Consider the following 15,375-nt stretch of genomic DNA (forward strand, 5'->3'; position numbering starts at 1 on the left):
AACCATACGAAATATAATTCCGGAATTGTGCGTGTTCGCAATTTCTATTATAACTTATTTTAAATCAGTTTACTAACACTGTAGACATAAAACATAATTTTAAATAATTATTTGATACTTTCAAATCAGATTATAAAAGAATAAAGTGTTCTTTCGATTTCATGAAAAGTTATGGTTTCATTTTTAGAATTTACATAGGTCACGTGAGCAACAAAATGGCCGTCGTCTTATGAGGGGACGTCTTGATGTAACTTTTGACTGTCACTGGATTGCGTCTCAAAACAAGGAAATACTGCGCGTATTCTCTCATTATTGTAAGTTCTGTGTAATTGCCATTTTGAGATAATTTCTAAGTGGAATATATCCATTTAGTAACTATTTAACGGAAGGAATATTGATCTCCAGTTTGACATATTTTGGTTACCGGGAAGAATCGTGTCATACGTTTCGTCCTTTGGTGACATGGACGGTTATGATCATCATTCACACATGATAATTAAGTTCGCCAATTATTTTGTTTTCTCTCTCGTTATTCATCGAGGATTGACTTCTTGTATACTTGTATGTGTGTTGTTTCGGTATATGTGTAAATATATCATGGAAAAGGTAAACAGAGTGCTCTCATAATCATCAATATGGAATGAATAACGCATGTTGTTAGCGATATTATACCGGTACTTTTGTGATCCTGAGTTGGTATAGATGATCCAGATCTGTGCGTGAGTACCGGTAATATGCACACATTTAACATCAATGATTGCATTTTGACACCTGACATATGCACATGACTTGAAAAGATATTTCACCTTTGATGATTTACATACAAAATTATTTTATGTACAACTAAAATATATACGCACAGCAGGTATAAATAAAGAATCTCTTTTGATGTACAATGTACGTAGCTGAAATATAAACATTAAATCAGGGGTTTAATTATCAGGTGGTACGTACCTGGTACTTTTTGCCAGTTAAACCTATCCTAGCTTTGTGGTACCACCCAAATTGAGCTAAATTACATTAGATAACATAATATATATATAGATAGTAGAGAAAAGTACCCCATGAAATGGCAATTGTACCGCCTCTCCTGAAAGATAATGAAACCCGTGTTAATCTATTGCAAGTTACGTATACCTGAAGGAATACACGTTGATCATGACTTCATCAAATTTAAAATGTACATTTAATATAAAGCATAAACAGCACTAATAATCAGGTATGATTGCACTTGTATATATATTATATAGACATCCGGTCAGGAGTTTTATAAAAGGTTTATAAATATAAGCAGATTTTATTATGTTAACACAGACTGTGAATGGAAATTCCAATCATATATTTGTCAATTAAATGCAATAGTTATAATGCTCATGATCATCGGACAAATACACTGCTACTGTTGTTTTACATTAATTTGTATTGTGTTTACATTCTATATAAAACAGCTAGTTAATTTATATGCATAGTCACATGATCATGATGATATATGGAAGGTTTTGGTATCAGAAAAAATAGATATTATGAGAACAAAACAATTGTATAATGCCACAGACAGTTATACAGCCTTAAGCAGCTTTAAAAAGACTGGTATATCACTGCTGCGCTTTATATACCACTAATATAAACTAACGTTGTCTGCCTCAATCCAACCCCACCCTACTTGCGCTGACTTTACACTAGAAAATAGATTTATTGGTATGTGTTGAATAATGAGGTATACATGCCATTACATTTAAAGGCATCAATATTGATCAGAATTACAAAATCATTAACCTTATCTAAATGGTTACAGTAAATACCTTTAATTGTACACAAGTAATATAATAGGTGTGAAATGTTGTAGTTCCTGACTGTTATACACATGTATATTGATAGTTTTTCTGTCATATATAATAAATATATGTAGTGATATTTACATTTATTACCAACACTGCACTCCAGTAATTGATTTATCAAATATTATATACATGTATTAATTATACAAATCGTTCCAGAAACAAGATGACTGAGTTTTGGCTGATATCTGCACCAGGGGACAAAACTTGTCAGCAAACCTGGGAGAACTTGTGCAATGTGACATCTCGACAAAATTCTCTGTCAACCAATTACAAATTTGCTATACCTGACCTAAAGGTTTGAGCATTTATTTTAACTGACAGTAATTAGACTCCAATTTCAAAAGAAGGAAACATGCAGATCAAAGCTTATTGTTTAACTTTCAAGTGATTATTAATTATTAATATAGTACCAGTATAAATAATAAAAAAAGTTGGAATCATGAACAGATGTTAAACAGGTCACAGATTATGATAGTATCTGTTGTGGAACCGTACACTTAACATTTTGTGATTTAATTCTTTATTGATTCTTGATTGAATACATTGCTCTAGTGTCTAGCTATGGTTCCTTGTTTTCATTTTGTCCAGTGAACAATCAATATCCAGATAATAGTTTTTGATATACAGTTTATGAATTAAAATAAAACCAAAATTTCATCTTTGTACAAAATCCCCAATTACCAATGATATTTGAAATAATTTTGTCTTTTTTAAAACAGGTTGGAACACTTGACATACTGGTTGGCCTATCCGATGAGTTGGGAAAGCTTGATGCCTACTGTGAAAGGTAAAGGATTTATCAAATTGAATATTAAATCTTGTATCATGAATATTTTATATTTTCAGCCCATCATCATCATCAGATGGTGGGCTATTCAAATCATCTTTCTCGTGTGGTCGTTCATCCGTCCATCCATTAACAATTCTTAAAAGCTTGCATAATTGTTACTACAATATTTTAACAGAAGAGGGAAAAGAAGAGAAAAGTGGAGAAAAGATCTCTCTTTTCATTATCTGATATAAATCATTCTGTGGTGGGCACTAAGGTCTCTCTGGGATTTCTTGTATAAATCTTTATTGTGAAAAAAAAGTTGATCATTTCTAGTGTTTTCCAAGAAATAAATTCAAGCCAACTCGTTCTTGTTTTGATTACTGAGCAATGATATGGTTATTCTTTCAGTGTAACAAGGAAAATTTCTCATTATATGGGAGATGTTTTAGAGGATAATCACAAGTTACAGGAAAATCTTTTGGCTAATGGAGGTGAGTTGTATGTTTACAGGAAATAGGTATTTGATGGAATTAAGCTGTATAAATTTATTTTATTGACACCTATTGAATTGTCTCCCCTTGATAATTGGTAAATGATATACTGGTGGTGTTCCGATTAATTAAGTTCATTGAGCATCGTTGGTTTGGGGTGTTTGACCAATTAATCGTTTAAGAAATCTGTAATCGGGTTTCCTTGGAATTGCCCGATATCATCATAAAAGAAAGTGTATAATTAGCCAGTCAGTAAAACATGCAAGAAATGTCATAGAAAACTTGTCGCAATCAATCGCTTATGTGTGTTGTTGCTCATATCATTTCAAATACCACGCGTCTAAACGAAATATAGAGCGCATAAGCACAATGTAGTAATGTAAACGTTCAGAGGAGTATGAAAACATAAGCGACCTGGGAATACGGCAACATGTGAGCCTGTAGAAAAAAGTTTGTGCAATTTTCCTGGAAAACATACGTGGTCAAATATAATCGCTTTTAATCGATCATCGGTGGTTACACAAAACTGATGATCGATAATAGAATTTCAAACGATTCCCAACACTATGATATATACCGGGTGTGAATTGCTGATGACCACTTCCTGCTCTTAGCAATTTTATTTATTAGCTACTCATATTAAAGATAATTAAAGATATTACATATTCAGTCATTGGTTAGTGAATTTCTTGCTGACATCAATGATAATTGTATTTACAGTGGATTTGGTAACATACATGACACGATTCCAGTGGGATTTGGCCAAGTATCCAATCAAGCAGTCCCTGAGGAACATTTCACAGATTGTCGGCAAGGTTTGATTTTTACTTATAAACTATGAGGATTAGTAACTAAATGTGAAGGAGATTGCAAAAATGACAAGAAAACAATATTTCATGCTTGGTCATTCTTGTGGTATTATAAAGCTTTTAAAATGCTTAGAGCTGGCACTGAATGATTTCCATTAAAAACTCAATTTACCCATTAATTATATAATACATTTATGTACATTTCAGCAAGTTTCTCAAATTGAGGGTGATCTGAAGTCTAAAGCTAATGCTTATAACAACCTGAAGGGGAGCTTACAGAACCTGGAGAGAAAAGCCACGTAAGTATTGTATACTGACTGAATATGATAGAAATTTTAGAATTAGCTGTAGCACAATCATTATCATTACTCAATACCTAAAATACTTATAATATGATATCTCAAATTAGATAATTTTACTAATTTGTAAAATTTTCAAAAATGCAAGATAAAATATATTATTTATTTTAGGTAATGAAGGTATCAGGTAGTCAAATTTTACACACTTATCTTTCATTTAATACAAATGCTGATTCCTTGAAAAGATGTGAAAATATATGATGTTTGCTAAGCTATAACTATAAGCTTTTCCCATGTTAATCCATTTTCTACCCTCAATAGTACTCTTCACAACCATTTATCAGAGTTAGAAAGAATGATCTGCAAAAGTTTGCATAGCTTATTGAAGTGTTTTAAAGTTATGCTTTCAATTATGCTGTCTTGAATAAATCCAAAATAGTAAGCTCCTCACACAATGAATAGGTTATTAATGTTTGTTTGTATATTATTATTGTTAATTCACTTGGTAAATATAAATGGTTGTTTCTTTCTGTTGTAGTGGAAACTTGCTAACAAGAAACATTGGAGATTTAGTGAAGAAGGAAGACTTTGTCTTAAACTCTGACTATCTACAAACACTACTCGTGGTTGTACCTAAGTAAGTTCTCACAGCATACATTTCAGTCTTGACAAATAACAGAGTTATCTACTCTTGAGCAGACATGTCAAAATGATTACCTACCCTCTGTTCATGTAGTTAGCAAATTTTATGTTGTTTTCACAAAAATGTGCACCACTTATACACACATACCATCAAGGGGAGATAACCCTACAATACGCAAAGTAAAGAAAACAAGTTAATAAACAGTAATGATATATATATATAGAAAAAAAAAAACTGGGAAAATGTAAGAGATTGATCGCAGATTTGTTTTAGTTTTGTTTTTTCTATTTAAATTCCATCACAAGGATATTCAACATTTATTTATTATATATATATATAGGTGTTTATCTATCACATTTCTGTTCTATTATCTCTACTATGTTTATTATATTTGATTCCAAATAAAGACCATCCGCCTGAATTAATTAGTAGGGGTTGTCTGCATATAAAACTTCCCATCTATTTGCCCATTTACTTGAGATGAGTGTAATACTTATAAATGTAAATGTACTGGTTCAGGTTGTACATATCAGCATTATAAGCATGTCTTGTCTGTTTTCAGGGCTAACCAACACGACTGGCATCTCAAGTACGAGACCCTGACCGACATGATCGTACCAAGGTCGACAAAGTAAGTCATCATGTATCTCTGTAAGCTATATCGACGTTGATAGGAGGCTTATAATGTATTATACATGTATGTAGTTTTAATTGTTTTTATATCTTTTGACACAAATATGTTAGATCATCACCTGCTCTATGAACATTATATAGTTATACACGAAGTTCTATGAGAGAGATTTAACTTAATTAATTACTTTTTCCACAGTAAAATATAAGGTTTTAAGCAAACATAACAGCAATAGATTAAATACTTCACTGATATTTTCACTCGCTTTTGACCAATTGGAATGCAGCACTGACAGTGAAAATATCATTTTGATTGTTACCTCATTAGTCTGTGTACGACAATGAGTAGTATTTTTGTGTAGAAATAATAACGTTATGCTCACAAAAATATGACATAATAATGGCAAGACAAATATCTATGTGAAATATAATGGCAGAATACCCAAGGTACCTTTGGCGGAACTAGTAGTGATGGTCTTCTGTAAATGAATGCCAGAAAACAAATATGATAAATAGAATATTCCTTCTTTCTTCGCACTTGTGGATTATATCAAAGTTTCCACCTCACTCGATTAAATATAAGAAACAAGGAATATCCTCTATATCTTTATGGCTCCGCAATGAAATATGTTTAATAATAATGTTGTCTTACAAACATTTCTAGATATATTTTGTTTCCAACTCCATGTGTGGAGAATATAATTTGTGTCGAGGATGCAGCTTTGATATAATAATGAAGGTGGGGCATTAATGCGCCCCCCCCCCCTTCTCTGGCTTTCATTTGTATCCAGTGTTTGTTTCTCTCCCCCAAGGGTTCTGTTTGAGGATGATGAAAACTGTCTCTGTAGTGTTACTCTGTTCAAACGAGTGGTGGACGAATTCAAACACAAATGCCGAGAGAACAGGTAAGCCATTTCTAACTATGGATTCAGTAAAATCTTCCAATGTTGACAGTCATTCAAAGAAAAAAAATTGTGCAGCATGTGTATACACAATTGGAAAATGTAGAGATCTCAAAATGTGAGGAATATTTACTGAAATACAGTGGAACTCGGTTAATACGAACTCGAAGGGACCGAGATCAAACTTCGAGTTTTCCGAGTGTTTGAATTAAGCGAGTTCTCATGTCTACTGATGATCTCTTTACTTGGTAAAAACGATGTGAACAAAGCAGATGTGTAGTTGCAAATTTTATAACAAGAAAACCTATATACATATTTTGAAATGCTGTTCTACGGCAGATTTATGTAAAAGCTATCGGCATTTTCGGTGGTCTCGTTGTCCAAAAAATCTCATTTCGAGTTATAAGAACATTTTATGTATGATTATTGTCATTCGGACCAAAATTTATTTTGTATTATCCAAGTTCTTTAAACAAAGATAAAGAGGAATTCGGCCGGGACCGTCAAAGCACTTCGTATTAAACCGAGTTGTTATCCGAGTTTGTATCAACCAAGTTCCACTCTATGTACAATACACAATCATATAATGTATAGATCTCCCCTAAATGTGAGGAATATTGACTGAAATGTGTATACACAATCATAAGATGTAGAGATCTCCTCAAAATGTTAGGAATGTTGACTGAAATGTGTATACACAATCATAAGATGTAGAGATCTCCTCAAAATGTTAGGAATATTGACTGAAATGTGTATACACAATCATAAGATGTAGAGACCTCCTCAAAATGTTAGGAATATTGACTGAAATGTGTATACACAATCATAAGATGTAGAGATTTCCTCAAAATGTTAGGAATATTGACTGAAATGTGTATACACAATCAAAAGATGTAGAGATCTCCTCAAAATGTTAGGAATATTGACTGAAATGTGTATACACAATCAAAAGATGTAGAGATTTCCTCAAAATGTTAGGAATATTGACTGAAATGTGTATACACAATCATAAGATGTAGAGATCTCCTCAAAATGTTAGGAATATTGACTGAAATGTGTATACACAATCATAAAATGTAGAGATCTCCTCAAAATGTTAGGAATATTGACTGAAATGTGTATACACAATCATAAGATGTAGAGATCTCCTCAAAATGTTAGGAATATTGACTGAAATGTGTATACACAATCATAAAATGTAGAGATCTCCTCAAAATGTGAGGAATGTTGACTGAAATGTGTATACACAATCATAAGATGTAGAGATCTCCTCAAAATGTTAGGAATGTTGACTGAAATGTGTATACACAATCATAAAATGTAGAGATCTCCTCAAAATGTTAGGAATATTGACTGAAATGTGTATACACAATCATAAAATGTAGAGATCTCAAAATGTTAGGAATGTTGACTGAAATGTGTATACACAATCATAAGATGTAGAGATCTCCTCAAAATGTTAGGAATGTTGACTGAAATGTGTATACACAATCATAAGATGTAGAGACCTCCTCAAAATGTTAGGAATGTTGACTGAAATGTGTATACACAATCATAAGATGAAGAGATCTCCTCAAAATGTTAGGAATGTTGACTGAAATGTGTATACACAATCATAAGATGTAGAGATCTCCTCAAAATGTTAGGAATGTTGACTGAAATATGTATACACAATCATATAATGTAGAGATCTCCTCAAAATGTTAGGAATATTGACTGAAATGTGTATACACAATCATAAAATGTAGAGATCTCCTCAAAATGTTAGGAATGTTGACTGAAATGTGTATACACAATCATAAGATGTAGAGATCTCCTCAAAATGTTAGGAATATTGACTGAAATGTGTATACACAATCATAAGATGTAGAGATCTCCTCAAAATGTTAGGAATATTGACTGAAATGTGTATACACAATCATAAGATGTAGAGATATCCTCAAAATGTTAGGAATGTTGACTGAAATGTGTATACACAATCATAAAATGTAGAGATCTCCTCAAAATGTTAGGAATATTGACTGAAATGTGTATACACAATCATAAAATGTAGAGATCTCCTCAAAATGTGAGGAATGTTGACTGAAATCACTCAATTTTGCTTCTCTTGCTTAATACAGAATAACTGTATGACAGTGTCAAACATTACAAATATATGTAGAACAAGTTTCTCAATATTAACCATTCTTTTCAACACGAAGAAAATGTTAAGATTTCTGAAGTAAATGAAGTTAGAAGATTTAATCTGTCTTTCCTACACCAGTAAAATTGACATTGTCAAGAAGTTAGGATTTCCCAAAATTCTACCACTAGCCTTCCACCTCAGGGTCTGCTTATGAGACTCAGATGAGGCAGTTGAGTTTAGGTTGGTGGTTTTGTTTGGGTACTCTGACTTTCTTGTACCTGTTTAACCTGACACACCTTTACTAACTCTAACTATTAGTGAGATATACAAATAAATGAACAAAGAGTGCAATAAACCAGTATTTTTTGGATTATTTAGATGAGACTGCTACAAGATGTTAAGTCAATATTCTTTCCTCTAGATTCATGGTGAGAGAATTCACGTACAATGAGGAGGAACTGGCTGCCGGCAAAACCGAAATAACAAAACTGGAAGCTGACAAGAAAAAGCAGTTTGTAAGTGTCCTTTCTTTCTATGGCATATAGGGAATGTAAGGCTATTATCTGGAGTAAATTATCAGAATCCATGGAGGGGTAATGTTATTCCAGCTGGGTAATAGGATTTGAAAATTCAGTTGTACACCACTTCTTGCTTCAATGTGAATTGATAAGAAAGTTCTGTTGGTCCTTAACGCTAGTGTACACTTGGACACTAAAGGTCACATTGCCTGATTGCCAGGGCTTTATTAAATTGAGAACTTTAAAGGGACAATTCATTCTAAGAGAACATTAAAATTTGTATATATATCAGATAAAACAACTTCTAATGGAAATTACATCAGTCAGTTTTACTGTGATATGCCTGAAACGCCTATGGTGGTGACACATGTGTGAAATATTCAAACTTGCTCGCTGTCCGCCATTACACACTGTGGTCGAACTTCTTGTATGCCGAACCCTGTCCCTTGCTCGTAAAGTAATGCAACTTTTGGCTAGAACTGCTCAAATCGCTCTGACAGTAGTGTGTTTACCTTATTAGGTGAATTGTCTTGCCTAAAAATCATTTTATCACCTTCTCAGTGGTTATGTAGTTCATTTGTTTAATGTGCGTGACTTTGGCTCGGGTATGGGTACAGAGTTAATATTGTACCTGCTTAATCGTATTGATCAACGATTTGATATTTCAACGATATTAATTAAAATACTTAACAATGTTGTGGAATTTGTCAATGTTTTACGTTATATGTTTCATAAGAAATGTAGAACAATACATTTATGCTATAGTTTGCTTATTGGTTATGTAAAAGAATTTGCCTGAGTGAATTGTCTCTTTAATTTATTGTGATGTCACTATTGTATTGGGTGATGTCATCAGCATATATATATCATTGGATCCAGGGATCAAAATGGCTGTCAGGCTCTCATATGTTTGAAAAACAAAATATAAATTTTCTTGGGAAGTCTGTTGACTATCATAGGTCTGCTTTCAAATTCTCAGTACACAGTGTACATATATAATATTGTCTCTTGATTTGATATTATGCCATACTATTGTGTTTAAGCTCAATGTAATTTTGTGATGTCATTTATTTTCCAGGGTCCTCTTGTGAAATGGTTAAAGGTAAACTTTGGTGAATGTTTCTCTGCCTGGATACATGTTAAGGCTCTACGTGTATTTGTGGAATCTGTCCTCAGGTGAGACCATATTTTGTATTTGCATATGACATTTATCTGCCCTTGCAAGTAGGTATTGTGTATGATGTCATGTGTTAGCGAACGTTACATAATCCTTTTCAGAGAAAATGACGCAATTTTTTACTCCCAAAACAATGACATCACAATGGATACCTACCCACAAGGGAGATAACTCTGTAATTGACAAAGATAGAATATGTTGATAAGTGTACAAAGATAACATAAATGTGGAAATTTACACAGTTTGTCAGTGGTGACCATTACTGGCCATGGGCAGTCATTTTATATTGGTTTTCACTAAAAATGTTATGCGAAAAAAATTCTCTGTGATACTTTTAAGATAAAATTCCATTACCATGAATGAAATTGCTGTTATAAATGTCTGTTGTTGCGTGTAGGTACGGCCTGCCAGTGAACTTCCAGGCTATGCTACTCCAGCCCCACAAGAAGAGTATGAGGAACCTGCGTACAGTCCTCGGCCAGTTATACAGCCATCTGGACAACACCGCAATGGCCACCACAAGTGAGGTATGGTCATCTCTGTAATTACCATATTAGAAATGTTTCCATGTTTCCATGTCCAGCAACTTTTTTACAACGTTTTATTTTCAGAGTTTTCAGTTGAAAAGCTACACTTGTTATGTACATGTACATTTTTGGTACTTAAAAAACTTTCACAATGATTAAATTATAATCCTTCATTAAAAATAAATTTGTTTTCAATAATTCTGTAACGTCTCTCAAAGCATTAAAATGGGTTTGAAAATGTAATGGAAAAATAAATACATGTAAAGTAGAACTTTATTTCAATTATAATATGTTATAGAATAAAGGGTCATTTAAAACCTCAAATGATGGGGTTCTACAGTGTTCAGTGTTTTGACATATTACCAACCTCACTTCACCTGGGTTAGTTTGAAACCCAGGTGAGGCATGTGCCAAATACTTATTGTTATCTATATAGGCTGTTTCTCCCCCCCCTCCCCCCCCCCCTCCTCTAAACTTGACTTTAAATAGGATATTAAACAACAAAAGAAACCCTGAAACCCTGAAGATGTTTTAAAGTCAAACTATTATAACACATTCCTTTAAATAGTTTTGAGATACAAGTAGCTATAAAATTGTATTAATTGCATATTTTCTCGACACAGGGCAGCTACATGGATATTCCAGGACTCGGGATGGGCAACCAGGAGTATTACCCATATGTGTATTACAAGATCAATCTGGATCTCACAGAAGCTTAAGTGTGCCAATCTGGATCTCATTCAAGCTTGAGTGCATTAACCTGGAGCTCAGCAAATCTGTTTTAATACAGGACGTTTGGAGCGCAGTGAAAGAGGATTGCATCAATCTGGTTCTTGCTGAAGCTTATATTGATCAATCTGGAGCCCGCTGAAGCTTGAGTTATAGAAGCCAGAACAAATTTGCCAGAATCATCATTGTGAGATAGTCATTTCATTGTTATAAACAGAACTATGTAAATCCATTTTCCATATGGTGTAATATTTTCTGTACATGACATGGGTAGTCTAAACATCTCCAAAATTTTTAATCAAGTACATTTTATCCAATTAGTCTTTACTGTGTAATGTTTTATTTTTATGATAGAAAATAAAAAAGTACACAAACCAATAACAGGAGGATTCAAAAACTGCAGTCTCCTATCTATTCCAGTGCTAAAATAGTTCAAATGTATTTCAAAATAAAGAAATAGTATTAGTCATGAAAATAACACTTCATTTCAAACAGAAACTTTGGGAAAAACAGATTTTCAGCGATCACATATATAGAAAAAATAACTTTGAATTATTTATTCTTTATATAATGATAATTACCAGGATTGTAAAATTGAGGAAGACTGAGAAGGAAAAAAACCTGTTTTTCTTGTCTCATATGATTTTTTATCATTTACCTATGAATGTTTGTGATTTGTTTGGGAAACAATATTTATATTGCATATTATATTTATCGTTATAATTATTAGTCATTTACATTTCAAATGACAATGTACATATTTAGTAAATTCTTTTTCGTAGGTAGTCTCTCTTTCCCTATATTTTCATTTTCAAAGCTAGCTTTGCTAATTAATTCAAGGTTGAAAGTCATTAGTGGCTTATTGATAGTAGAAAATTGTCACATTTTGAAGCCAAACAACATAAAAGAAGAATGTTGAGACATACTGTGTTTACCTATATATATACTATCATATTTCTTTAAGATCTAACTTATGGAAAATACTTGATCATTATATATATATAGTATACAATGTACTAGATAAATATGATTAAAATAAAATTCTGTGAAAATTAGCTACATTTTACTCTCAAAAGTGTTCAACATTTGATGTAGGAAAGTTCACAGCTATCATATTAACAAGACAACTATTCAGATTGGTATATTGAATGTTATCAATTTTTTTTTTAGATTTAATTGAGGAAATGTTTTAAAAAATTAAAAAAAACATTTTCATATTAGTATTAAACTAGATCAAGCTAAAAAAAAAGAAATTATTGGGAGAAAGGGGTTCACCAGAAAGAAGCGAAAGTGATCAAAATTTGATTTTAGTCATTAATTATATGTTTACATGTATTAATTGGTAATAGACCATGACTATGTGAATGATTTGATTGAAACTGTGATTTGTAATAACTGTGTATAGTTTATAAGGAGAAAGAATGTAACCAGGTTCTGTGATTAATGCATTCCAGGGTGAATTGTCACCTTCATAGTTTTGCATTCAAACAAAATCCATTTACATGTATGTCTTATTTTAACTGGGTGCTTGTCTTTTGCATTTGGGGTAAACGGAAGTAACATTAAAACATGTAAAGTTCAAGATTGATCTGAATCAGGAAAATCTGAAATATTATACCTAGTAAAATATCATTTAGATATAGAAAGATGTGAAAATGTTATCTAAAGAATCAACAGGGTAAGGAAGTCATAATTCACCATTTTGATTTAATATAATAATCAGCAGAATTTAAAAGGAAAATTACAAAAATGAAAGAAAAATTTCATTCATATTTACATTGTAAAGCTACAGATTGTGATGTCAAGTGTAGGTAACTTGTGTTTTAGTTTCTTGACCAAGATTTCCCTTTATCGATTGTTAGATTTTATATTTCTGTGTACGGTTATCATGTTTACTACGTACAATTTAGGATTCTGTATCCTCTGTTTCTTATATTTAACAAAGCTAAAAGAGGTAGTTATCACTTAAAACATCAGATGGTCAACAAGATAATAATGCTTGGCCTTTGTATAATTGTAAAATCATCCATATATCTGTTATTTGTAAGTGTCAGATTAATCTAGTCAAGCCGTAAGTCCCTGTTTAGTATAAATCGTCGTCGGTACACCAATACATTAAATTATGCACTAGAGATGTAGCGTATAGGATTGTTATATGTGTAGTTGATCTGCCAAACCAATAGATCCAGTCGACATAGTATTATATAGTCAAAGTTTCCGTGTTCCAGATAATTACGGTATATTACTCCTGGCATATTCTGACTATCTCAGTCTTTAGTCGAATGTGTTATACTGAATGAATTGATCGATCGCCAGGTGTAATATAGCCACGCCTCATGCTCGCATACACACATGTACCTATTCAATGTCGGAGAGAATGTCATAGCATACAATGCAAAATGTGAATTTCTGTGCTGTTTGAGTGACATCAGGGGAACCGTCAGTTATATGGTATACATTTGTTTTTTGTGGGGAGAGCTTCAGAAGGGAGGTTAGATAATAATATTAAAATGTTCAAAGACTATTTTCATTTAACAATGGAGAAAGGAACAGTAATATTTTGAATTGATCATTTCAGCACATTTCTGTATTAATCATATAATAAGTTAATTTTAAATTGATATTGATATGATAGAAAGATAATGAATTTATTGTTCAGAATTTAATCCTGGAAATTGTTCATGTAAGTAATCGCATGTATATTGGTGCAAGTGTATTGGTCATGATGGCTATACAAGGAAACTGCTGGCCAGCAATATTTTATCAATAGTTAATGACCGTCTTAGATTTAGAAAGTGATATGGTTGTATTGTTACTGTAGTATGTAATAAACACAGTTATTGAACAATAAAGATATTATTATATATGATTTACGAATTCATTTTGATTACATGATTTGGTATTGATAATCCATTTACATTCCAATGGCTATCGACCAAGATGACCAGTAATGCAGCATCTTATTATTACAAGATTTGATGGTCACCTTATAAGACAAGCAAAAAGAGTCCATTCTGTCGTTTCATGCTATTTGGGGTATTGATTGTTATCATGAAAGGGTTGTCATATTATATTAACATGCATTGATGTGTAACATACATTCTGCTAGCTACCTCCATATTTAATGGTGCTCACTAGTGCACACCAATTCATATTAACAATATGATAACCAATTATACTAAAGAACAGTATTCACATTTTGGTGTTTAAAAAAAATACAGTTCATTTACATATAAACATCCAATTTAGTTTATAAACTATATACACTATTCTTATTAACAATATGATAACCAATTACAAAGAACAGAATCCACATTTTTAAGTATTTGAAAAAAATGCAGTTCATTTACATATAAACATCCAATTTAGTTTATAAACTATATACACTAGTATAAAAGTTTATTCAGACAGAAATAGTCACCAGTAGACATAAGAGTATTGCAATTTCCAATGTTTCAGTTGTTACATAGAATTAATTTATAGGGTTCAATATATTGGACTTATGGGCACTGTGCAGTAGCAACATATATATTGGTTTGTATGCAATAACTGCATTGTTTTCTCTGAAAAATTCAAAACAAGGGCAGGTCACTGTCAAACCTTAAAGGCCCACTACCTTTCCGGAGCAAAATTTAAAGGTTTCTTAAAAACATTAATAACAAAAGAAAATATATATCGATGGCTTAAGATGAGGTTACAACACCAAAAATATGCAAGATTTCCTGTCTAATGTACGATAACAGTGGAGATTCATTTCGCTGTTTTGCCGTCTGGCGCAGTGATAGTCAACTACCACGCAGCATTTAGGACGACGGCGGGAAACATAAAACGACCCGCGTTATGAAAATTAACATTTTATTTATTCTAATTAAACAGTTCTGAAGGTGATGATAAGTGTGCTAGTAAACGTAT

The 15,375-nt window shown here is 32.3% G+C and overlaps 1 protein-coding gene across 1 annotated transcript; it reads left to right on the forward strand.

Moving 5' to 3' along the window:
- The first annotated feature begins 200 nt into the window (after nucleotides 1–200).
- LOC138330020 (V-type proton ATPase subunit C 1-A-like) lies at nucleotides 201–14,332 on the forward strand. Its single transcript, XM_069277364.1, has 13 exons — nucleotides 201–314; nucleotides 1,998–2,136; nucleotides 2,561–2,628; nucleotides 3,022–3,104; nucleotides 3,825–3,919; nucleotides 4,121–4,212; nucleotides 4,751–4,849; nucleotides 5,418–5,486; nucleotides 6,298–6,390; nucleotides 8,934–9,027; nucleotides 10,109–10,206; nucleotides 10,605–10,734; nucleotides 11,358–14,332. The coding sequence occupies exons 2-13, from the start codon at nucleotides 2,005–2,007 to the stop codon at nucleotides 11,451–11,453; spliced, it is 1,149 nt and encodes a 382-aa protein (XP_069133465.1). The 5' UTR covers nucleotides 201–314; nucleotides 1,998–2,004; the 3' UTR covers nucleotides 11,454–14,332.
- Nucleotides 14,333–15,375: the final 1,043 nt, after the last annotated feature.

Source organism: Argopecten irradians, chromosome 8, assembly GCF_041381155.1.
Source record: "Argopecten irradians isolate NY chromosome 8, Ai_NY, whole genome shotgun sequence".
Lineage (NCBI taxonomy): Eukaryota > Metazoa > Mollusca > Bivalvia > Pectinida > Pectinidae > Argopecten > Argopecten irradians.

Coding starts and splice junctions, on each gene's coding strand:
- LOC138330020 (XM_069277364.1), top strand. CDS start 2,005: ATGACTGAGTTTTGGCTGATATCTGCACCAGGGGACAAAACTTGTCAG. Junction 3,105..3,824: donor AAATCTTTTGGCTAATGGAG/GTGAGTTGTATG, acceptor TTGTATTTACAG/TGGATTTGGTAACATACATG. Junction 10,207..10,604: donor TTTGTGGAATCTGTCCTCAG/GTGAGACCATAT, acceptor TGTTGCGTGTAG/GTACGGCCTGCCAGTGAACT.